This window comes from Colossoma macropomum, unplaced genomic scaffold (genome assembly GCF_904425465.1).
Source record: "Colossoma macropomum unplaced genomic scaffold, Colossoma_macropomum, whole genome shotgun sequence".
Taxonomy (NCBI): domain Eukaryota; kingdom Metazoa; phylum Chordata; class Actinopteri; order Characiformes; family Serrasalmidae; genus Colossoma; species Colossoma macropomum.
Genome location: NW_023494795.1, coordinates 6191773 through 6218181, shown reverse-complemented (window position 1 = coordinate 6218181; position 26409 = coordinate 6191773). Strand labels below are relative to the sequence as shown.

The 26409-nt window shown below is 39.4% G+C and overlaps 2 protein-coding genes across 2 annotated transcripts in view; both read right to left on the bottom strand.

Moving 5' to 3' along the window:
- enah (ENAH actin regulator) overlaps positions 1-14765 on the bottom strand; it is a 169843-nt gene extending 155078 nt beyond the window's left edge. The window contains exon 1 of the mRNA XM_036581291.1: positions 14423-14765. Coding sequence (XP_036437184.1) covers positions 14423-14427 — 5 coding nt within the window. The 5' untranslated portion in view covers positions 14428-14765. The remainder of the gene's footprint in view (positions 1-14422) is intronic.
- Positions 14766-16772: 2007 nt separating this feature from the next.
- ppil6 (peptidylprolyl isomerase (cyclophilin)-like 6) lies at positions 16773-26263 on the bottom strand. Its single transcript, XM_036582636.1, has 8 exons — positions 26163-26263; positions 24666-24761; positions 24384-24572; positions 20265-20327; positions 19955-20102; positions 19783-19842; positions 18705-18840; positions 16773-17425 (listed from the first exon to the last, which is right to left on the bottom strand). The coding sequence occupies exons 1-8, from the start codon at positions 26238-26240 to the stop codon at positions 17314-17316; spliced, it is 882 nt and encodes a 293-aa protein (XP_036438529.1). The 5' UTR covers positions 26241-26263; the 3' UTR covers positions 16773-17313.
- Between the last annotated feature and the right edge of the window lie 146 nt (positions 26264-26409).

Sequence of the window (26409 nt, the reverse complement as noted above, 5' to 3'; positions counted from 1 at the left end):
CACTGAGCAGCTTTTCAGTCGGCAGCTGTGACAGAAGAACAGCTGAACAACCTGGAATCAGTAATGAACCCAACACCATTCGCCAAACTAAAATGGGCTGTAAGATGCTTTACAGACTGGCTGGAACAAAACATTAATACTGATCTAGGAAAAAAATGACAAAACTGAGCTAAACTTGATATTGCGGCAGTTTCATGACTCAGTCCGATTTGGTCAGACTCTGCAGATCAGACTACACGTTTGGCGAATGGTATTGGGTTCATTTCTGGCTGATTCCAGGTTGTTTAGCTGTTCTTCTGTCACAGCTGCCGACTGAAAAGCTGCTCAGTGGTGATGACCGTTTGGGAATTTAGTGTAAGGAGCTGGAGAACGAACTGCTGGCTGTGCAGCGAGTGGGCGGAGTTCGTTACTCTGACATAGCAACAAGCTGCTCGTTAAGGAACTATAATTTGGTGAAGGAACTGCGAACATTAAAACATATTAAACGCCGCGTTCACGGCCCAGTTTATTAATTTATTACTTTATTTATTTAACTGTTGTATAAAAGCAATAGAACACTCGAGGAGTGTGTTATCGCCAATAACATCACGGCTGTGATGATCAACGGCAACCAAATCACAGCCGTGATGTTCTATTGCTTAAACATCTCACAGTTTTCCACTGCGACATCACCATGTCACAATACATTTACAGTACAACAAAACAAGTAATCCTGCCTCCAATGCTTCCCCTAGAGCACTGCAACCCATCAGAATAGACACATGAATTGTACGAACATTATAAAGCATTGCAAAGCACATTAGAGTGACTTTCCTCTTCTTCTTCTTCATTTAAATAGTGTATGCATTTCATGGAGGGTTGGCTCAAAGCAAGAAACATGATAAACTACACTGGCGAAACGCTTCTTTGTGCATCACTCTGCAAAATGAAGGCTTGACATGCAACTGCTCAGCCTGACAGTAAACAGGTGTTTGCTATAAAGACCACAACAATAGGGGCAATGAGCAAAGTGGGTAGGGGAGGAGGGGAGGGGGGGTAAAACAAAACACATGGCAGCTAACCGTTTGCTTACTCTTCGGGACAACTGGAGCTCCATGATGTGCAGTCAGCAAGGCGCCGGGAGAAGGGTAATGGGAGAGGAGAAAGTTTGAGGAAAGCTTGCCAAGCAATGCTGTCAGACACAAGGGTCATAAACCGCCACTGACCTGCAGTGCTCAAGAGACGATGCAGCCTGGTAAGGTAATCAGAACTTGTCAACCGGACACACCAGCCTTCATCCCTGCCTCTCTGTTCCATCTCGGAGAAAGATGCTCTTATCTACTCTCAAACCTCCATACCACTACAGATGGCACCTCCCTGACCAAGACTGTACTGATGAGTAAAGCACAAGGAAGCCCAGCCTGGGAAAGGAAATAAAGATAATGCAGCAGAAGCACAACAATGTCTAGAACACGTGTCAGGATCCAGTACCCGCAGGCCACAACACCGCAGACTTCAGCACACCGCCTCATTAAACACACCTGATTCAGCTTATCAGCTAATTAGCGAGACTTTCATGAATAGCATGAGTGTTAGATGAGGGTAAACGCTGACCTCCGCAGCGGTTTGACCCGGAACGTCCCCAGTTTGACATGCCTGGTCTAAAAAACGGGTTCAGTCCATGAAACTATCGACCACAGAACTAAAGAAATCTTCCATACACCCTCCTTCCAAAATCCCTTTTTTCTGCCGTCATGGAAAAATAAACAGTCCTTGATGGGAATGTGTTTTGTTGAGTCATGTAAAATGTGCCTTTTCTGTGGAGTCTTAAGGCCCAATCCCATTTCACCCCTCGCCCCTACCACTCAGCCCTTAGCCCTCCGTTTTGCAATTCACATCTAGGGGTAGGGTGTCCCGATTTTTGCTGAGATAGAGGGGTAGAGTGAAGTGTTAGAGCTACATGGCCATCCAAACAGAGTGTTATCAGAAAAAAACAGAAAAGATGGCTGTGCGAGCAACCAAAGAAAACCATAAATGTGAGTATTTTCTCATAAAAATTTACGATAATCACTGTATTATCTTAGTTTCATGTCATTTCAGTGTATCATGGCCCTTTTCCTCATAACAAGCATGTTATATAGCTAATAGTGCACTAATTTCTCAGTAGCTAACTAGATAAATTTCCTGTTCCACCTTAAATAGTCCAGCAGTTCTGACGCCTGAAGCGCCAGAATGTAACTGCTGCTCCATTTAAGGTGGAACTGGGAAAATTCGAACGAGAAGCTGGTGAATATCTGACTTCAGCTTCATATCACTGAAGAATTAGGGGTGGGTGATAATAAATAATTGCCCCCCTATTTGAAGGCATATGATGCCCTAAATGTAACTAAAGCCCAGCAGGGAGGAGCTGAACTTTACCCTCCTCTGCTGTCACTGCAGACTGGCAGGGCTCGCCTGCAGAGCAGCGCTGGTAGCTGTTAATGAAGTGATGCTCTTTTTATTTGAGGGTCCCATTTCAGAGGGAAGGTTTCAACCGCTACCCTGTAACTCAGTTCCAGGGGGCAAGGTGACCCTCAAAAACAAGAAGAAATGGGACTGGGCCTAAGTGTCTCAAAGAGATGACAGCTCAATATGGACAAGCACACCTCCACCATAGTGTCCACTATTGCGGACCACAAAGAAAAGCTAAATTGAAATAGGACAAAATCTGAAGAATTACATACTAAGTAATCAGCTCTTCATGTTAACTTCTACAGCCTCTACTGGTCTGGCCAATACATCAAGGTGTGAAATTAACACTGGGGTGTTATTTCCCCAGGAGTTAGAACGCTCTGTTGGACACATACCTCACAAACGTTTGACACATTTTCCATTCTTTTTGCTAGAAAAAGCAAAAAGCTAAAATACTGTATTTTAAACCCTGTTGTCTACTTAAGTTGCAAAAATATGTATATGTAAAGGATGTTTTTTCTTTCATCAACTAGCTGCTCCTGGGTCAAAGCATGCAGAGTTTTAGATGCTTTGCATTGCACAGTTCCTCTAAAGCCTTACCCCTTATTATAACACATATTAGGGGCACTCTCAAGACTATACTGGTAAAAACTGATACTGTCCGATCCTTCACTGTTAGAAATAAAGGTTCTGTTCAGGTACATTTTTTGTTCATCAAGGTACAAACAATGTAAATGTTCCCTCAAAGGTACAACAGTGGTTTTAAGGTCTGATTGTGAACCTTAAATAAGTGTTTCCAGGTGAAAAGTTCGTATTTGTACCTTTTCATAACTGAATGTTTTAAAACAGAACAGTAAAATAAAGTCCTGGAGGCGAGACGGGGTGTGTGGAGTCAGTACAGCTTAGAACATATCATTTCAGTGGATTATGGTTCAGTTATGTTCCCTGACTAAAGGTACTGAGATGGACCCTTGAGGGTTCCACCCCAGTGACAGTTTTCTCCTAAAAAGTCGTCATCAGTGTTAGCAGGAACATCAGGGAACCAAACTTCAGGCTAAGGAAAGGATAACCTAGTTACAAAGAAACCAAATGGCAGAAAAGCACATTACAGAGTTGTAAACCAGAAACTTAACACTCGCAGGTTCCACCATCAAACAAAATGTACTGTGGATTAAACAAATTTCTATATGCTCAGCATACATCAGCCTTCTGGCTGCAGGGTTATACAAATCGAGCGAATAACGTGGACATGAAGATAGCCTGTTATTTGTATAGCCAACAGACTGTGAGCAGATCCAGAGATAAAGCGAAGTCTACAGTGCTAATGTAGAATAAGTAAAGACAAAAATGACAAAAACAGCCTTTTGACTTTTAATTCTAGCTGAAAAACAGAAAAAACAAGAAAAAGACATGAAGTTCGTACAGACTTTCAGTGGTGACATCAAGGAGCTCCTAACCAAATCCATGTTTGGATTTGTGAGTATTTTCATAACTAGATGAACAATTACAAACGTGAAAACGGACTGCAGGAGTGTTTCGTTCTCAAAGTCATTCGGTCACTTAGGCTTATCAGGCTTATATAAACACCCGCAGTACACAAGACCGCGTCATTAAAGTCTACACTTTAGGCCAGGGGTGTCAAACTCAACCAGTAAAAGGGCCAAATTACTCATTAAATCTGCGGGCCAGGGAAAAACGTTTATCTTATTGTTAATTAATGTTGTGCTATAACCTGAACTGGTCGTTGTTTACTCAAAACATGCTAATGTCTTCATAGAAACCTTGAAATATTACATGGAAACTTGGAATGGAAATAACCTAAATGTAAACAACCCCCAAGAGCTCAGTCTTTTAAACCTACCTTGAACAAAACACCTGGAATCCTTTCTTTGCTGCACGTTCAATAAGACTTGGGCTCAGTTTGAGCTGCTGAGCTGATGGTAAGTGTTCATATTGGTTGAACTGCAGCTGAAATGCATTTGGTGATTTGACTGGTGCAGAATTGTGTGGAACTGAGGTGTAACCGCTGTCCCATAAGATTGCTGTTGGGGTAGGAGAGTCAGAACACACATTACGTTGCAGCGCATGCTGGGGACTGTAGTGCAGCATGTTGTGAAACAGGCTAATATTAATAGAAAATTAAAATACTTTTGCAGGCCTGGACAGAATTGTGTCGCCGGCCTGATCTGGCCTTGCGTTTGACACATGGGCTTTAGGCAGAGCTCCAATATTTGGGCTTTACAATGCACAAGTAATATTAAAAGAACTCCATAAAACAATAGGACTTAGCTGGGGACAGTAAACCTTTCAGAAAACGGAAAAACCTGTAAACAACTAATAAAATAATATACCATCCTTTAGTGAACGCATAAAAATTCTACTGGGAATTCTACTACATACTACTGGGAATGGTCACCTCCAGTGGCCACTCATACCCTGTGCCCTTCACAGAGTGAATGATCTGCTGTATATTAAAATGATCTCATGCACCAAAGCTAAACCCAATAAAGACGGTGTTTTCCACCATCATCAAAACAACTATTAATAGAATGCCTTGTGGAACAATGGAAGTTCCAAGACTGGTAAAGAAATTCTGCCACAAGAAACTCTATTTTTGATGTTTTGTTGACCAAAGTGGAAAACACTGTTTTGGTGGTCGGGTCAGATTCTCTCGTGTTTTCTTCAGAGTTAAAATTTGGGACTAGAGAGATCGACACCATATGGTTTGCATAATTTTTAAGCCTTGTCAGTCATTCAAGTGGCCTCTTGTGAGACCACGCCTACTGGAATAGAAATGCCTTTACACAGAAGTTTTACATAAACTCACGCAGGACGGTATTTGTATAGCCAACAAGCTGGAAGGTTAAATGAGGAAGTACACCTGGGTAGAAGAACGAGTTTTACATAAGAGGCTATTAATGTTAACAGATATCACTTCCTCTTGATTAGGGATGCATAATGATACCGGATTCATTAGATGAGGGTAAACATCTGTTATGTTTACCTTCATAACATTTAGCCCACACTCTCAGAAAAAGGTAGTAAACTATCACTGGGTCAGTGGCCCTTTCATCACTGGGGTGGGACCCTGAAGGGTCCATCTCAGTACCTTTAGTCAGGGAACATAACTGAACCATAATCCACTGAAATGATATGTTCTAAGCTGTACTGACTCCACACACCCCGTCTCGTCTCCAGGCCTTTATTTTACTGATCTGTTTAAAACATTCGGTTATGAAAAGGTACAAATACGAACTTTTCACCTGGAAAAACTTATTTAAGGTTCACAATCAGACCTTAAAACCACTGTTGTACCTTTGAGGGAACATTTACACTGTGTGTACTTTGATGTACCTGCACAGAACCTTTATTTCTAACAGTGGAAAACATGCCTGGTTTAGAAAATGAGTTTATTCCATGGAACTATCAACCACAGAACCAAAGAAATCTTCCATCCACCCTCCTTTCAAAATCCCCTTAGTCAGGCATCATGCAAAAATATATGAAAGTACAGCTGGGTTGAAGAATTAGTTTGACATTATAGTTATTAATGCTAACAGTAATCACTGCCTTTTGACTGTGGATGCATAATGATACCAGAATTCTACCTATAATGACAGACAAAATAGTATCAGACAGAATTAGAATCGAATTTGATGACATTTGTAGTACTCTGTTTATGTGATGCTGGGCTGCTGTGCAAAAATGTCTGCACTTTATTAATTTTACTGCATTTGTAACCCAATAAAAACAGTATGTGTCTCCACAGTGCTCATCCAGGCAGCTTTAAGGCCAATATGCACAGAGCATAAGAATAAAAAAAATTCAAACATGATTTTTCTATTCAAAACTACCAACATCAGGCAACACAACTTTTTTTTCCAGTTGTTTGCACTGAAAAAAAAAAAGGTGGAATGTCTTCAAGTGCAAAAATCCCTCACACAATGGCCGAACAGTGGCAGAAGTAGGCTATTCTCCATTTTCGTAAAGTGACAGCGGAGCGGAGAGCTCATCAGTCATCTTTGCCGTCGCCAAGCCAACGGTGCGCCAATATTCACAAAAATAAAGCAGAGGACGATTTCTTGTGGTCCAAAGTTTTTTTTTACTGTGGTTTGCACGATATCAGATATACACACGCGATAATTAGTCATTTGACTAAACTGCATGAATAAATCATGCATTAATAAATCATGCTGTATGTATAAAGCCCTTTGGTCCTCATTTCTACATAATGTGAACACCTGTGTGTCAGCAGAGACTTTGGTGGATAAGAACACAAAAATATCAGCCCATAATTCTTCTATTGATGCATCTCTACTTTTAAACCATATCTTTCAAACAGCCTGGCTGTTGCTAATTCCTGATGCATGTATACCTGCAAAGACCTGAGTTAAACACACACTCAGCACCTGAACCCTCTATTGCAAGAATTACTACTTAAACATGATAAAAATGTTTGTGCTCTTATTTAAAATTGTTTATATAATGGAAACATTTGAAAATTCTTTTAAGTGGGGTATATGGTAAATTGTTGCCATATGGCAACAAGGCACAATCACAGCAAAGCACCATTAAAATAAAAAAAAAAAGTTTAAAATCTACTTTTTCTCTAAAAACATCCTTTTACTGAAAACAAGAAAACAAACCCAACTTACACTTTGTAAAATGTACAGCTTAATATTTACAAATATTGGAAATTAATACAATTTCAATTGGTATTTGGAATGTATGGCAATAATAACATCATAATTTCCTGGTCATGTGATGTCAAAGTGTTTGTACTGTCAAAGTAAAAGACCCCTTTTTCCACAATTAAACAGGTAAACAGATTTTATATCACTGCTTTTTAGTAAAGTTGAGATAAAGTAATTGTTGCCATGTGGCAACACCGTGAAAGAGGGTTAAAGAACCTTCCGTACTTTGATGAAACATAAATCTGTTCACGCAACAGCCTCAGACGTTCATGTGGCTTCTCTACAAAAGCTAATTTTGGTGTGTTGGATCAGAAAAACAGGCGAGTCACCACCACTAAGAATCTCGTTCAGAAAGAAAAAAGCACTGAGGATGAAAGTGATGCACACTGACAGTGCAAAATAACCGTTGAGATGCACACAAGCACACCTGCAAACCTCTCATCTTCGAAGGTCAATCTGAGTAATGCGCAGCACCCAAAACGTCTAGTCAGAGGGATTACGGAGCGCGTTATGTAAGGTCATTTTTAAACCAAGTCAGTGGTCGCCAGTAATGCATGAATCAGCGATAATCCTAAGAGCTCAAATACAGCCCTGATTGCTTTTCTTCCTGACCAGCCGTGTCTCGAAGAACCTGGCCCGTGATAAAGTAAAAGAATCTGAAGGATGCAAGTCTCTGTGGGATTAGAGTCGAGGCAACACGATCCTGAGTTGGAATATCAAAGACGTAGGAGAAGATTTCTCCTAGGAAAACACTGAGATAAACAGTCAAAGAGGAATCTCTGATGTTTCCATCTGGTCAATGATTTGAAATCACTGTTCAACACGTCCTCCACAGGCACAGTCAGTGATAGTGGTGCATTAAAATCCTTTGCACAGTGGGAATGACTGAAGAAAGCAATAGCTTACTTTGGGATCCATGTATTGGCACCCATAGGCTACAGCACAGACTTAGACCACCAAGCATTTATATATCCACCCGGTTTTTCATCATTAAAAGCCACCTGTGGTGCTGTAATTGATGAACACATGGTGTGAATGGACAAAAAACTGAGCTAAGTCTCCAAAAAAACATAGGTGCTGAAAGAACAACACTCAAAGACATTATGTCGCTCCTAAAACCACTTTGGCCATTAAATCATCATGGCACAATAATCACAGGCAGAGAACTTCACATCATTTTTAGAAGCTGGTAGTACAACTGCTTCCAAAAAAAACGTTGGGACGTTGTGCAAAATGTACATAAAAACAGAATCCAAAGACGTGTAAATCATTTAAACCTTATATTTAACTGAAAATAGTCCAAAGACAACATTTTAAAATGTTAGGTTTCGAAAAATATATGCCCTTTTCAAATTTGATGTCAGCAACACTTTTCAAAAAAGCTGGACGGGGCATGTTTACCACCGTGTTGCACTGCCTCATCTTTTAACAACACTCTGTGTTTGTGAACTGAGCAGACCAGTTGCTGTAGTTTTGAAAGTGAAACGTTTTCCCATTCTTGCTTGATATAAGATTTCAGCAGCTCAACAACTTGGGATCTCGTCATATTTCTTGCTTCTTAACGCACCAAATGTTATCAAAAGGTGACAAGTCTGGACAGCAGATAGGCCAGTTTAACACCCAGTCTTTTTTACCATAGAGTCATGCTTTACTAACACATGCAGAATGTGGTTTGACATTGTGTGGCTCTTCTCTTTAGGCTAGAGGACTCGGGTACATGAATTTCCAAAAAGAATCACATTTCGTCTGACCACAAGACACTTCACCTCTGTCCATCTTATATGAGCTCAGGCCCAGAGAAGGCGGCGGCGTTTCTGATTCCTATTTATATATGGTTTCTTCCTGCATGGTAGAGTTTTAACTTGCATTTGTGGACGTAGCGACAAACTATGTCCATAGAAAATGGTTTTTTCAGAAGTGTTTCTGAGCCCATGCAGTGATTTCCACTACACAGTCAAGTCTGTTTTTAATGCAGTGCTGCCTGAGGGCCCAAAAATCCCAGCCAGCCAATACTGGTTTTTGGCCTTGTTTGGCCTAACTTGAAAATACTGTCACACCGATTTGCTGTATACATCTGCAACATCTTTCTGTATTCCCAAAGACACAAAGAAGTGCTGATGAAGCAGAAAGCGAGTTTTTCCTGCTCACAGCCTGTTAAATACCCTGTTACTCAAAGTTCACGAGTACAGGCCCACATATGTCCATGCTAATCCAGTTAGGCCACATTTTGTACTTATTAGACGTATTTATTTTTTGCATGCTTGGCCTCATGGGAAAGGTGACGTGCTCGTCCTTGTGTGTTCTCTTCAGAAAGTCATGCAGAAAGAAAGACTGTCTTGTTTATACGCAGCTCAGCTTTTCTTCTGCACATATACATCAGAAAGGCCAGCACAGAGTCTCTGTCAACAGCTTCTTTGTCATATTATCATCCTGTTTATATGAGGTAAAAAATTTGACATATGTTTACCGGTGTTTAACTGGCTTAACTGCTATGGCCTAGTGCCCCAAAAGGGGTGCACAATGATACAGCAATCCTACATGCTTTAAAAATTCAACAACATTGGACAGATGTTTAGATTTGATTAGGTCCGATGTATCAAACCATTATTTGATGATGTATTTATTATATTCTGGAAAATAATAATATTTAGGCAGTGCTGGGCTAAAATTATACCACATTTTTCCTTTCCAATACCAATATCTGATATCTTTAATTATCTGTCGATACAGAGTACCGATACCCATATTAACTCTAAGCTAACTACTCAATAGGTGCCTTTAAATCCTGATATTAAATAATTTAAATACTGAGCCTGAACAAATGACATTTACTAGCTTAATAACTTAGGTAGCTTGTACTCTTTGGCATGGTTTATCTTGCAATACTTAATTAAAATTTGAAGTAATTATATCCTCGCATTGCCCCCCCTTTGAAGAACTACTGTTACAGATTTTGGAATGAGCATTTTTACTAGTGCTTGTCTCAAGCATGAAATAATCCCACCGCATCGACATGGAGCTTCACTTAACTTCAGTTAGTGTCAGCAACACATTTGTGCGCCAGAAATCGCTCCGTGGTATTGGCATTTTCACCTGCCGATGGTGTATTTAAGTGTCGGTATTGGGGCCGATACAGGTTTGGTTATCGGTGCAACGCTAGCTAAGATGTCTGCATTTTATTCACTACTGCCTTTGTATTTCTATGGAAATAAATGTTATCTTTACATCGATCAGGCATAACATTATGACCACCTCCTTGTTTCTACGCTCATTGTCCATTTTATCAGCTCCACTTACTATATAGGTGCACTTTGTAGTTCTACAGTTACAGACTGTAGTCCATCTGTTTCTCTGCATACTTTGTTAGCCCCCTTTTACCCTGTTCTTCAGTGGTCAGGACCCCCATGGACCCTCACAGAGCAGGTACTATTTGGGTGGTGGATCATTCTCAGCACTGCAGTAACACTGACGTGGTGGTGTGTTAGTGTGTGTTGTGCTGGTCTGAGTGGATCAGACACAGCAGTGCTGCTGGAGTTTTTAAACACCTCAGTGTCACTGCTGGACTGAGAATAGTCCAACAACCAAAAACATCCAGCCAACAGTGTCCCGTGGGCAGCGTCCCGTGACCACTGATGAAGGACTAGAGGATGACCAACACAAACTGTGCAGCAGCAGATGAGCTATCGTCTCTGACTTTACATCTACAAGGTGGACTGACAAGGTAGGAGTGTCTAATAGAGTGGACAGTGAGTGGACAGTGTTTAAAAACTCCAGCAGCACTGCTGTGTCTGATCCACTCGTACCAGCACAACACACACTAACACACCACCACCACCACCACCACATCAGTGTTACTGCAGTGCTGAGAATGATCCACCACCTAAATAGTACCTGCTCTGTGAGGGTCCATGGGGGTCCTGACCACTGAAGAACAGGGTAAAAGGGGGCTAACAAAGTATGCAGAGAAACAGATGGACTACAGTCTGTAACTGTAGAACTACAAAGTGCACCTATATAGTAAGTGGAGCTGATAAAATAGACAGTGAGCGTAGAAACAAGGAGGTGGTCATAATGTTATGCCTGATGGGTGTGTTTATAAATGCTAATCCAGGTATTAATCCCAATACATTTCAGAAATGTTAAGGTTTGGCATCGGCGCCAGCAGACTTGTACAAATTTCCGATCTCATTTTGTAACAAAGCACACAGTTGATGCCACACAGCTAGAACATGGAGCCTGACTGACCTTCTCTGCATCAGCCCTTAAAAATTCAATATAGTATCCAACGCACTGCTAACCATAACAGTGGAAATGCACTCTGACAAACAAGTTAGATTGTTTTATACACATATTTGTAGCCTCCAGCCTCTGGTGGGCTGATTCCGGCCTGAACCATCCCATGAAACACACAATCAGCAGTCAGAAGCCTCTGACAAACCCAAACAAAAGGCAAAAGGATTAAAAAAAAAGCAGCCTGGCTTTACAATAACACAAACCACACCTGCTACAACTGGGAACCAGACACCCTTCCCCCTCATTCCACTCCCCTGCCTCAAGTGGGAAGGACAGGCCTGTATCGGACCGGCAACCCACCTCAGATAAGCCTACATCTGGTGCAGTTTACAGTAAATGTAAGTTAGGGGAACGCATGCCAAGCAACTCCGAAGAGATTGACAGAAGACATAAAAGGCCATGAAGCCACCTCATCTTAACTATTTGGGGTCAGATCCTTCTTGGTGAGGCATGCCAACAGCTGGCCTCACTTTGTTTTTACTTCAGATGGGGTGTGATTCTGTGTGTGTGTGTTTTTTTCCTACCCACCGTGTCCATCTGAGAATCAAAGCCAGGGCCGTGCCGTCCAGCCATGACAAAATGCCCTTCTTAGGGAATGAATCACATCAGCTGCTCACTTTAAAGCTTTGAGACCGCACGTGTCATTAGGATGTCGGCTGGAGGCTGAAGTAAACCTGAAATATTAATTTCTTTCTGAATGCAAAGACTACTGGCAGCAAACTACACCACACCAACCGCAACTGATAAAATGTCGCTGTTGTCGGAAGAAAACCTTGTATCTCCATTTTTTTACATTTTTCAGTTTTTAACATAATTTGAAAATGCCTGTTATCCTTTACATTGTATGTAAAATCCATGATGAATGGACTAAAAGAAAGAACCTAAAATGACTTGTGAATGAATGAAATTCTGGTTCCATTGACTTACATTAAAAGTAAAGTATGTTTTTCCTTCCCCTGTAAAGTCACCATTTTGGAGATACGAGGTTTTCTTCCGACAACAAAGATATGTATGTCTTCAATGATGGTTACACTTACTTTAAATACATATTGTGGAACAACAGTGAGACACCAAACTCCTTGATGTGGCTAAAGAAACTCCTCATAAATCCTATCTGAAAAAAAGTCTCTATAATTTAAAGAAAAAGCAAAAGACTATTGAAAAAAAATTGGGGAAACTGTCACTTTTATGTCATTGTCCATAGCTTGGACAACCTATAATGTGATGACTAATCATGATGTGTGTGTGTGTGTGTGTGTGTGTAGGTATGCACACATCACTTTAATAAGGCCCTTTTTTATTTTGGCCGTTTCTCAGATTGAGTTGAGTAGGGAAATTATACGATTCAACATCCAGTATTGTTAATAAATGTAATATCTGAACGTAACACACTGGGCCTCATTCACCAATATGTCCCAAAGTTTATCCTCAAATATGTTCTTGAAAAAAGAAAAAGTTTACATCAGATTTATGATGTGTTTTTAACCCTAGATTTTTGGGGATGGGTCAATTACAATTGCAATTATAAAGTATTTACATGAGACTCTCACACATGCCATATTTTGTTTTTTTGGAGACCCTGGGCTACTTAGATATGCCACTGTTTGTAAATGCTAACTGAAATTTAAGATCTAAGAATTTGGGTAATTTTTGATCATAAATTTACTGAGCGCCTGCAAAATTTTTTGTAATTTTTTCCTTAAAGAGATCGTGAAAACAAGTTGCACCTCTACAGAAGTCCACAAGCTGTTGCTATAATTTTCTGGATTGTTATCTCGAGATAACAAGATAAGTAACTCGTTATTTCAAGATAATTTTGTTATCTTGAGATAAAAAGATAACTCGTTATTTCAAGATAATTTTATTATGTTGAGATAACAGGATAAGTAACTTATTTCAAGATAACAATTTTGTTATGTTGAGATAACAAGTAACTCGTTATTTCAAGATAATTTTGTTATGTTGAGATAACAAGGCAAGTAACTTGTTATTTCAAGGTGATTTTGTTATCTTATATAACTTGTTATCTCAGGATAACAACTTTTGTTATCTCGAGATAACAAGATAAGTAACTTGTTATCTCAAAATAACAATTCAGAAAATTATAACTACCTCATGGCCTCTACAGACTTCCATACAGCTCAGATACCTTTTCAGAAGTTGTTAGTCTGGAGTGTCTGTGAGCTGAAAGTGCAGGAACTTTGATGGTGATTCATTCTGTTGGTTGTTATGAGTAAAAATAAGAAATTAGCATAAGGCGGACATGCTTTTTACTGATTTTCTGACCCCATGGATTCATACTGAGTGCCAAAACAGGCTTTATTCCTAAAGCACAGAACAGTTCTCATCTCTGTGCTCTTAAATGTGTGTGCAGATTCTGTTCTTACCTAAAAACAAACCTCAAATAAGAAAACACAAGAATAAATTTCTTCTTAAAACCAGCTGGTGAACGAGGCCCGTTCTCAGTAAGATTATACAGCACTAACGCAACTATGGGGTCCTTTTAAAAACAAGATACAACAGAATAATAAAGCGCTTTATCTACTGCAGTGCAACAACTGGCAGCAGGCAGGCAGGCCTCCTACTAAGACGCCTCACATGGGGGAGCGGAGAGGAGAAGATGAGAGAGCACACTGGTGCAAGACATCACTCAGCCTGCCTTCACACTCCAAACTGAAGGAATATTCCCAACGGGCGTTTTATCTCAACGATTTTAAGCGAGCTCGGATCATTTGCATGCATCGCACCACCACTATGCGTCTGCAGAAGCTGTGGCAGCAAGAGCGACTGACTGCTGCCAGCACAGACTGAGAGGCTGTGTCGAGGGAAGAGGCTGAAGAGAGGAGAGAGGAGAGGAGAGGAGAGGAGAGAGGGATTCTTCAAGGCGACGCCGTCGACACAGCGCGGATACATTACAGCAACCCCAACACTCAAAATACGACACGGGCTGAGCGACACCGCGCTCCGGGCTGAGCGAGCCGCCCGTTAGGCTGGGTATTTCTTACCTCATGGCGCTTTTTCTCTGCAGTTTTCACAGCTGAACCGCGGAGTTGTGAGGATTTCGCCGAGTTTGGGTAAAGTTCTGCACTTGACCACGACCACCACAAAGGATACCACTGGAACGCCGCGGGGACCAGAGACGGAGCGAATATCCAACAAAGTATAAAATAAAAACGAAAAAATTTTTAAAAAAGCACTCCGGTCTACATTATCAGCAAGCTGTGGAAAGTGAGTGAGGAAAATGTAGAACTGCGGAAAAAAAAATAAAAATGTTGTCGATGTTTCAGCGCCGCGGCTCTCGGTTGCTAATAGCGGCAGCGTGCCGCTGGGGTCTCCCTCCTACGGCTCCGCGACTGACGCAAGCCTTTTCTCAACTACGTGCCTCACGTAAGGGACGCAAAGGCCCCATAGCCACGCCTCCGCGTATAATCACCATACAGGCCCGTTCACCGTGACCACGCCCCGTGCGCGTTAGCCACGCCCCATGTAAATTTGGCTATAAAAACCAGTCCCCCTACGCTGAGGACCGTGGAGTGAGCCGTTAGTGAACACAGAGCAGCGGCATAGCGCCACGATGTGGGCACAATAATACAAAATGAATATTTTTTACCAGTTGGAACTGTTAAAGATACTGTTTGGAAGCATAATTAAAATTTGACATGCACAAAAAATAATTTAAATGTAAATAAATATATTAATTTATTTAAAAAGTGTACTCTGTAAAAAGTATTCTCAGTGGCCATAGCCAAAAATAATAGGGCTGAGTAATATGACAATGAAGTATGTCACAGTACGATGTTCTGAGCATATTGTGGATATCATGAGAACTTATGAAACTGACTGTTTCATTAAAACGAGAGCATAATTAGGAGTGTTTACTTGGATTTGGTGCAGTACATTATATGTTAAAAATGACTGTACTGTAGTATTTTTATAGTACTGTACACTTTACTACTGTTTTTTTAATATGTCGTATTTTTGAAAGTGGAACTGCTGGTACATTCTCAGAAAAACTAAATATATATGTAATCTCATATACACATATATATATATATATATATATATATATATATATATATATATATGTGTGTGTGTGTGTGTGTGTGTGTGTGTGTATCGCTGTTGTCTGAAGAAAACCATGTATCTCCAAAATGGTAACTTTACGGGAGAAGAGCTTTTTCATTTTGGGCCGTTTCTTTTGCTCGATTCATCATGAAATTTACATACAATGTAAAGGGTAACAGGCATTTTCAAATTATGCCGAAAACTGAAAAACGCCAAAAACGGTGATAAAAGGTATATATATCCATCCATCCATCATCTAAACCGCTTATCCTTCTGGGTCACGGTGGGGTGCCGGAGCCTATCCCAGCTGTCACCGAGTAGAAGGCAGGATACACCCTGGACAGGTCGCCAGTCCATCGCAGAGGTATATATATATATATATATATATATATATATATATATATATATATATAGTATAGTATAGTATACTACATGTACTCATGCACTCTATAGGATACACTTTCTCTCTCTCTCTCTCTATATATATAAAAATATATATATATATATATATATATATTGCGTATCATGAAAATGTCTTCAAAGATTGTAATATGTCATATAACATATAACAGGAGAAATAATTAAATAAGATCATTTTCATTGTTTAATATATTTGATAATAAACAACACCAGGGCACAGGTTCAGTTGTACTGCTTGCACTGACATGGATCCAAAGTGAAGAAGAACGCTACATCCTATACAGTAGAATACTGTAAAGCTTAAGTTAAACATAGACCTGTCTACACTGTAAAAGGAGTCCAGAGGGATGTACGCAGTGGTAACAGAAGTAAGGGGTCAAGGATGTGACGGTTTAACACAGGTGGCTAAACCCTGTGACTTGAGCAGTGTTAGATCACCCACGTCTCTGTTTCCAGCTCTGTAATCCGTATCTGCCGCTCTCACAGTACGTCCCTCTGACATAACTGCGGCTGGTGTGAAGTGCATGTCCTCCCGCTTTTAAACAGTTAAAATGTAGATAAACAACTTAAAAATAAGTACTGTAAAATGACATAACTGTAAAATATGGATGTTTTATTGACAGATATTTGCAAGTAAAAACTGGTTGATTTTACAAACAGCAGTAATGTGGCTGAATCATGTGATTCCCCTTCAAATATGCTCAAATAGAGTAGCCAAAAATATCTTTATTCGGTTCATTTGAGTGTACATTAGTGCCAGGAGTTCAGAAGATATACGTTTAATTTTCTGAAGTGCCAAAGGATGACAAACCTGACAGCTGGTTACAGAGCTGTTAAATAACAGCTTTATCAGCATTATTTTACGTGCTTCTCTGACAACCACACCATTATACTGCCATCTGCAGGAAGCTGTTGGAATAATCAGTGTTGGTTGAGCTTACACATCAACAGTTAAAGAATGGCACAGTAAAAGCAAATTTAGCACAAATGTTTAACGCAGGTCACTTAAACATCAGTTAACAAAGCAAATACAAATTAAAAAATTAAAAGTCTTTAAAAAATATGCTTTATAATAGCTAAAGGGAATATATTTTTCAATGTGCAACTTCTAAAGTAAAAAAAAAAATCTGTCCAATTAAATACAACAGCAGATGTTTAGACCATATAAAGTCACTCACTGTTGTTATCCTCTAGCACAGTGGTTCCCAATCCTGGCCCTGGAGTCTCCGCTGTGCTGCACATTTTAGTGTTTCCGCTGTTCCCGACATACCTGATCCAACTAATCAGCTCATTAGGAAGCCCTTCATGACCTGAAGTGGATGTGCTGGGAGCAGGAAAAACCCTGAAACGTGCAGGGCCGGAGGTTCTCCAGGACCAGGGCTGGGAACCTGTGCTCTAGCATGATAACCAATTAAGGATCAAACCACCCACATTCAACTATCCTGCAGTCCAGTTTGGGCCTTTCGTTGTAAGTGGGCACTTCTTCTAGTTTCCTGAGGACCTCTGTGCCTTCGACCACTTGCCTGAGAGAGAAAGAAAAATGCAGTACTGAGCAACTGAATGCTCTGTTTTTCATAAATATAGTTATGGAAACCTCTATTTATTTCATTATCAGTATTTTTGCAGCATAGGAATTACAGCAGAACACTATGATGGATAAAACATGGAGTAATTCTGTTCTGTAGCTTGTTGTTTTACAGAATTTCAGCATTTCAGCCATTATTTTTATTATTTTATTCTTTCATTTGATTCCAAACTGTCTAAACATTTTTTCAATACTATAAAATGATGTGGAGTCAAAATGTTGTCACTGAAAGTCATTTTTACTCAGAGTTTTTGGAAGCAGACCAGGGTAATGCTGCAATGTTAGCAAACAAAATGTTAATTTGGCTCACTTAATAATAATGTGTAACACATATAATACTTTACATTTTACATTATATACAGATGATTCTAATTGGTTCAAAGTCGGAGCTGAGAACACATTTCGGACTTTTAACTGATTTGGACTTTAGACTAAAATCTTCATTATGTTTATTTTATTAAAATAAATGATTGAACCGTTCATTTTGTCCCTGCCAAAACAATCATAACACTACCAAAACTTTAGCAAATGTTTTGATAGTGACTGTTTTGGTAGTGATAATTTAATAGCTAATTTTGAGCGTAACTCAAACTCTCTAGCCAGTACATGATGAGCAAACACAGCTTTGAACAGCTGTACACATAAAATCATAACATTTTTTCACTAAAACACAAAAAAGCCAACTTAATTTCAGAAAAGATGTGTTTCGGTAGTCACAATTCTTAATGTTCCACACTGATTTTCAGACTTTGGGACACATTTACTTCCAAACAATGGGATCTAACTTCTCATTATGTGGCAATGAGGGACAGGGGTGCAGCCTCACTTCCTGCTCTAAAATGTAGGGGTAGCTAAAATAAAGACTATAACTCTGTACGTTTTGGAAGGGGATGAAAATGTGGGACAGCATTTTTTGAATATATTTTTATTTTAAAATTAAATTTAATGATAAATCAAAATCTATAAAAAATAGGGGTTAGGATTTGGTCTCAACACTTAGCTGTTTTTCAATAGGTTTCTTCTTCCTGTGGGACCTGTTAATTTCTCAGTTTTCTGACAGTTGCGCATCTGTTGATGTGTAGAAAAACCTTTATACACTTAACCCTTGTACTGGATCTCCAGGTCTTGCTTGGAAAGCCGTTGCTCACTGCTGTTGATCCAATTTCAATTTGAGTGTTGTTATAAAGCCACAAATAGACCATTTCTACAATGCTCACCCAAATGCCACATAATTTCTGTCCATCCACAGGGCTGGCTGTAGAGTGATGTAGAACTGGGAACCGTTACTATGCCGACCTCGATTGGCCATTCCCAGGATACCTCGCTTGCTGTGAGACACAGCAAAACTCTCATCTGGGAATAAAAGCAGACAAAAAACAGGTGAAGGAAAAGATGAAAAGAAAAGAAAGAAGACACTGGTGCAAAATTAGAGGGAGACAAAAGTTATGAGTCTTAAAGCTACATGATGTAAGATGTGGGGATTTGGAGACCTCTCTGGTGGAAATGTGTAATTGCACGCAACGTGCGGAGGAACGGGGTTGTGCTTCGGACCCTTCCTCCAGCGGATGAACCTGATGATTGCAAGCACCTTGAAAAAGTATTCACTGCCCCACCAAATGACCTCCTCACAAAGGGCCTGGACCCCCATCCATAACTCTCTACTGACCCCCCTGCTTCAGAGTAATGTAGGAACAGCTCTGTTCTCTGCTCTGCAGTAGTTTCTTTCATTTCTATTTACTTATGCTGAAAATACCCATGTGGTTAACTGAGGTACAACTCCATTTCCAAAAAAGTTGGGATGCTGTGCAAAATGTAAATAAAAACAAAATGCAATGATGTGCAAATCATTTAAACCCTACATTTCATTGAAAATAGAACAAAGACATCATATCAAATGTTGAAACTGAGAAATGTTATTGTTTTTTAAAAATATATGCCCATTTAAAATTTGATGCCAACAACGCTTTCCAAAAAAGTTGGGACGGGGGCAATAAAAGGGTGGTAAAGTTGTGTAATGCTATAAAAACACCTGGTGGTTGATTGGCAACAGGTCAGTAACATGACTGGGTATACAGGAGCATCTTTCAGAAGTAAAGATGAGGAGGGGTTCACTACTCTGTGAAAGACTGCGCTGGCAAATAGTGCAGCAATTCGAAAATATGTTGTCTTTGTATTATTTTCAATTAAATATAGGGTTTAAATGATTTGCACATCATTACATTTTGTTCTTATTTACATTTTGCACAGCGTCCCAACTTTTTTGGAAATGGGGTTGTATGAATTTCAGACCTGCACCTTCAAATGTAGGACCATAAATGGATTCTCCACCATCGCCTTTCCCTGCTGGAGTAATATCTGTAATACAGAAGCAAAGAAATAAAATGTAGATGGTTGTGTTGATTAAATAGCATTTTCTGTGTGTGTTTGTGTGTGTTTGTGTGTGTGTGTGTGTGTTATAGTTCAGTACCTCCTCCCTGCACCCAGCCGTTAGGCACCACTCTGTGGAACAAGGAGCCCTTGTAACAAAGCGTGAGCTGGTTCTCAGACACACCTGCCTCTCCAGTGCAAAGAGCTTGAAAGTTTTTACACGTCTTGGGACACAGATCTGAAAAGAGCTAAAGATAAACAAACCATTTATTAACACACTTCTGACATCACTCTTTCACGAGGAGAACACACACATGTGAGAAAGACTGCTGAGATATAATCTAAAAACAAAATGAACTATGAACAGATAACAGATAACCCAGAATAGACGTCAGAGTGAGTAACATTACCTCAAACAGCAATCGGCCAGCTGCCTCCCCCCCGATCTCAATGTCCATATACACAAATACATGCTGTAGGGAGAGAAGTCAAGCATAAGGACTCGAATCTTTGATGTTCTGACTTTTTACAGCAGTGCATTGCAAAAAAATGATATCTTGGCAAGTAAAATTATCTTAAATCTAATCTAGATATCTAAAATTTGTCATTTTAAGACTGTTGTATACAGAGCCTTGTTGGCGAGATCCCATATAAAAATAATGAGTCGACTTAGTAAGGTGTGGGAATGAGATAATTAAGTCGTGGCCCAACTAAGTAAGGTGTGGGAACAAGATCATGCCTTACTAAGCCTTGGCCACGCATTATTTTTATTTATACGTGATGTCACCAGCGGGGCTCCTTAGTTGTGAGCTTACTATAAGATTATTTACCTTATAGATGTTTTACTTGTTTTGAGTGATTTTAGTAAGTCAGATTATCTCACTACTCATTCATTCATTCATTCAGCCGCTTATCCTCCTGGGGTGCTGAAGCCTATCCCAGTGCTCACTGGGCAGAACACAGGAAACACTCTGAGCAGGTTGCCAGTTCATCACAGGGCATTTGCCAGATAATTTTGCTCATTCCAAGCATATTTCTTACAACAAACAACCTTATCTGAGATAATCTGACTTACTAAAATCACTAAAGCAAGTACAATTTCCAAAAAAGTTGGGATGCTGTGCAAAATGTAAATAAAAACAAAATGCAATGATGTGCAAATCATTCATACCTAAATTTCATTGAAAATTGTACAAAGACAACAAATGTTGAAGCTGAGAAATTTTACTGTTTTTTGAAAAATATTTGCCCATTTTGAACTTGATGCCAATAACATGTTCCAAAAAAGTTTGGGATGGGAGCAACAAAAGGCTGGTAAAGTTGTGTAATGCTAAAAAAAACACCTGGTGGTTGACTGACAACAGGTGAGTCACATGATTGGGTATAAAAAAGCATCTCAGAGAGGCGGAGTCTTTCAGAAGTGAAGATGAGGAGGAGTTCACCACTCTGTGAAAGACTGTGTGGGTAAATAGTGCAACAATTCAAGAATAACGTTTCTCAACATAAAATAACAAAGAACTTCTGCTTTTCATCATCTACGGTACATAATATCATTAAAAGCTTCAGAGAATCTGGAGAAATCTCTGTATGCAAGGAACAAGGCTGAAAACCAGTACATGCTGGCCGTGATCTTTGGGCCCTCAGGCAGCACTGCATTAAAAACAGACATGATTCTGTAGTGGAAATCACTGCATGGGCTCAGAAACACTTCTGAAAAACACTGTCTGTGAAAACAGTTTGTCACTGCATCCACAAATGCTAATTAAAACTCTAAAAGGCAAAGAAGAAACCAAACATAAACAGGATCCAGAAATGCTGCCACCTTCTCTGGGCCTGAGCTCATTTAAAATGGACTGAGGCGAAGTGGAAAAGTGTCCTGTGGCCTGACGAATCAATATTTGAAATTCTTTTTGGAAATCATGGACACTGTGTCCTCCGGGCTAAAGACCACTCAGCTTGTTATCAGTGCACAGTTCAAAAGCCGGTATTCATGATGGTATAGGGGGGCGTTAGTGCACATGGCATGGGTGAAGTGCACATCTGAGAAGGCACCATTAACACTGAATGATAGATACATAATTTGGCAACATATGCTGCCATCTAGATGACGTCGTTTTCAGGGAAAGCCTTGATTATTTCAGCAAGACAATGTAAAACCACGTTCTGCATGTATTACAACAGCATTCCTCCATATTAAAAGAGTCTGGGCGCTAAACTGGCCTGCCTGCAGTCCAGACCTGTCACCAGTGATAACATTTGAAGAGTTATGAAATGAAAAATATGACAAAGGAGAACCTGAATGGTTGAGGAGCTGAAATCCTGTATCAAACAGGAATGGGAAAACATTTCACTTTCAAAACTACAGCAGTGTCTCCTCAGTTCTCAAACACTTACAGAGTGCTGTTAAAAGAAGAGGTGATGAAACACAGTGGTAAACAGGCCCCCGTCCCAACTTTTTTTGGAACGTGTTGTTGGCATCGAATTCAAAATGGGCATGTATTTTTCAAAAAACAATAAAATTTCTCAGTTTCAACATTTGATTTGTTGTCTTTGTGCTATTTTCCTTTAAAAATACATGATTTACATCATTTGCATATCACTGCATTCTATTTTCATTTACATTCTGGACAGTATCCCAACTTCTTTGGAAATGGGGTTGTAAATATGTCTAGAAATAAGCTTGCAACAAACTTAAAGTGAGAAATTTTAGATAAATAGACTAAATTTAAGATAACTTCACTTGCCAAGACACCAGTCTTGTGGCAACCAGTTCTAGTCCCAAGGCTTAACATTACACCACAATGTAAGTGTTTCACAACAAGCAAAAAGGGATGAGGGCAGCAGGTCACACTGCAAAACAACAGACTGTTGTATAAATATTATAATACTGTTTAACATATTTAAGTCATTTTATTTAGTGATGATATTCCAGTGGAAGATAATATTGCTTTTTTTAAGCATTATTTCTTGAAACAAGCAAAATTATCTATATTATTTGCTGAAATAAGCAAAATCATTTTCCAATTGAATGAGAGAACATTACTAACTTAAATTACTTGAAATGAGTAAAAAGGTCTACAAATCTCCAAGTTAAATAACATTACAGTTTTCTTCCAACAACCTTAAAATAAGAAGCATTAGATATTTTGACTATATTTAGGATTTCACTGCCAAAATTGATTATTTTTGCTGTGTATTTTTTTCCAACTGAACAATTTGTTCTGTACTTTTTTTTATTGTGATGTGCAACTTTTCACGTGTGAAAGGGTTCAGCCAATCAGAACCGAGCTAATTTACATAAAGACCCAGGGAAAACAGCTGTTTGATTATTAGATGAAGAGAGGCTGGAAAATGTGGAACATTATAAAAAAATGATTATGTAATTTTTTTAAATTAATTATTTGTGGTACATAAAGCTACACACGTTAGAATGAACAAATACAAGCACTTTAAGAGGTATGTACAGACCCCTGCTGGTGACATCCTGTATAAACAAAAATAATGCGTGGCCACGACTTACTAAGGTGTGGGAACAAGATCCTAATGAGTGGCCACAACTTAGTGAGGTGTGGGAATGAGCTAATTAAGCCTTGACCACAGCTTAATAAGGCATGATCTGATTCCCACGCCTTACTAAGTTGTGGCCGCGACTTATTTATCTTGTTCCCACGCCTTATTAAGTAATTATTTTTATTTATACAGGATGTCACCAGCAGAGCTCCGTAAGTGAGATAATGGTTTGAAAAAACATGACAAATTAATCGTTTAGATGCAAAATCATGCTGCATTTTTCATGAAGTTCCTTAAACCTCTGATGATTCGTTTCTGGTGTATTGAATTAAACATATAAAACATTCACAAAGAAAATAAATATAATTAAAAATTACTTTCCCAAACTGCCTTTTCAACTCCTTGAGACCACCGGTGGTTCCAAAACGTCGTCATATTCTTCATAACTTTCATATTTCATAAGCTACATTCAGAAGGTGGGGGTCGTATGAGAGCTGTAACTGTCTTCTTTCCAGTCAAATAGATGGGTGATGTAATTTTAAACCCTTATAATAAAAGAAGCTGAACTCACAATTTTTTTTATCTACTGAAAGTCGACCCATTTTTCCACAAATCTGGGCTATAAACTATAAACAGATGGCGTCTCTTCAGTGATCTGCTCTGTAAAAATTATTTTTATAAAAAAAAAGAGCGTCTAAGATTTTTGGCTTTCAGCAGTAAATTGTAAGCATATAGCAATATGTGTGATCATAAAACATATGTTTTGTTAATCTGAGGGGAGCTTTTACAAAATAAATAAATAAATAAAATAAAAAATTACATTTATTTCATGCAGTTACTGAATAATTTGCTGTATGATTTGGTCATGTAAATTCAGATGGACAAACCAAAATATACCCTGGAGAATAAGAGGTTAATTCTTGATTGATGAGGTTTGGGTTATACCTGAAGTAGGTATAAAGTGAAAAACACAAACTGTGCAGGTCAGGTCAGGTCAGGTCAGGGGTCAGTGTACTTGCCCCGGTGCTGCGCAGGTGCTGCCGGTAGCATTCGTCAGTGATGGCGGCGTAAAGCGCGTGCGGGCGGTAGAAAGTGAACCCCCACTGCTTCTCTGCCCACCTGGACAGCTCCTTCTCATCCCCGAGCAACTGACCATTCACAAAACACATAAGGCTCCCGCTGTATTGCCACACCTCCCCCTTGAGCTCCTGCACAGCAGAGGTTCAGACAGGTCACCAAAGAGCCGCGTCATTATCGATCATGGCATTTGTGCACTATTGACTCTGATCAGGGAATGTTACCGTCTGTTTATTGGTCAGATAAACATGCCAGTCGAACTCGAGCAGCGGCCGAACTGTGGGCTCCACAAACGAGGTCGGGAATTTATGTCTGAGCCCCTGCAAAAAAGACACAAGGGTTGAAATCGATTAACCACGTCTAGTAGTTTTCTTTGTGTAATAAAAATATGAACAAGATTGGCCAGTAACTGAGTCTGTTAATCAACACCAGAAATATCAATATATTTATTTTACAGTGGCTGACTTAAATTTTTCTCAGCTGAAAAATGTGAATAAATGTCAATAGTAGGAGACATGGCCTTAACCTTATTCAGATATCTAATTTATACTCTAAAACTACACTGATATACAGTGGTGGACAGAAACTAAGTAAATGTAATTTGTTACTGTACTTAAGTAGTTTTTCGTGTATCTGTACTTTACTGAAGTTTTTCCATTTTGGGCGACTTTTTACTTTCACTCCACTACATTTCAAAGTCAGATATCTCACTTTTTACTCCACTACATTATGAGAAATAAAAACGTAACATGTCAAAATGAAAGAAGCGTGAAGTACGAACACCAATCAGGGCACAGCGCGCACTTTGTTTTGTTTTGGGCTTGTTTTGACCTGTTGGTCATACCGACCCAGTGCAGCACACGGTTCAACATCAGTGCAGTAGTGTAAAATTTTGGGAGAGTCTATTCAACATAAATGATGAACTAACCTAGCTTTGTGTAAACAGACCACAATATAGAAATATGTACACATATGCAGTTGTGACTGACGTGTCTTTTTTCTGAATTTATACAAACACTTTCATTTTATAGTAAATTTGTTTCGGCTAGTTTATGTTTATGAACAGAGACCTACAGATGCAGTTTAGTAAAGGAAACTCATTTGTGAATCTGAGTTTAAAGTTTTTATTAAACTTAAACTTGTAATTAAGCTGCAAATAAATCTTAAACTGAAACTTTGCTTGTTTGTAAAAAGTGATTTCAGAGCCACTCAGTTCTACCTGATGAAAACTGTTCGCCTTCAGTGTTTTGTGCTTATGATCATTTTAATAGACATCAGCGTCACTAATTAATGACATTCTATTAAAAGACTGGTTTACCAAGAGAGGCACTGGAGTATTTTCACCTAAAATGAGTTAATGAAGCAGAGTCTTGTTATAAAAATGATAATAGGACATTAAAGTCATAATTAATCTTTTAATAGTACTTTTACTTTTGATACTTAAGTACATTTGAAGGCAAATACTTTTGTACTTTTACTCAAGTGGAGGTCTAAAGGGAGGAACTTCTACTTCTACTGGAGTGATATTTTACCTCTCTACTTTAACTCAGCTACATGGTTTGTGTACTTCGCCCACCGCTGTTTATATACCAAGTTAGCTGATGTAGCTAAAGCTAAAGCGCTATTTGTTGTCAGGCTGCACTTCTTCCACAGCTCTCTGGACTCCAAACCAGCCCCAGACTCCTAACGTCAACAGGTGGTCGTCGCGGGTCTTTCTTTACCTCTGCGATGCTTTTAGCGACGTGAAAATGATGCTTTTTCATCAAACCAACAATTTCCAAACGTACTTCAGGCTCCATTTCTCGGTTCACCGCTGCTGAGATCCACTGGCTAAGCGTGTGGTTGCTATGGTATCCATAGATATACATACCTAGATGCCGCGTTGGGTCCAGCCAGGCACGTCAACGGCGCCGCCATTTTAGGGCGGTCAACATCGCTGCTGGACTGCTTTCAGTACCATTACAGAGC

What these genes read in the sequence shown, in the direction of transcription:
- ppil6 (XM_036582636.1), bottom strand. Translation starts at nt 26,240, where the DNA reads ATGGAGCCTGAAGTACGTTTGGAAATTGTTGGTTTGATGAAAAAGCAT. An exon ending in TCGCTAAAAGCATCGCAGAG is followed by an intron (nt 24,762 to 26,162) that starts GTAAAGAAAGAC and finishes TCTTTTTTGCAG; the next exon opens with GGGCTCAGACATAAATTCCC. An exon ending in AGAAATTATGTGGCATTTGG is followed by an intron (nt 17,426 to 18,704) that starts GTGAGCATTGTA and finishes TTTCTCTCTCAG; the next exon opens with GCAAGTGGTCGAAGGCACAG.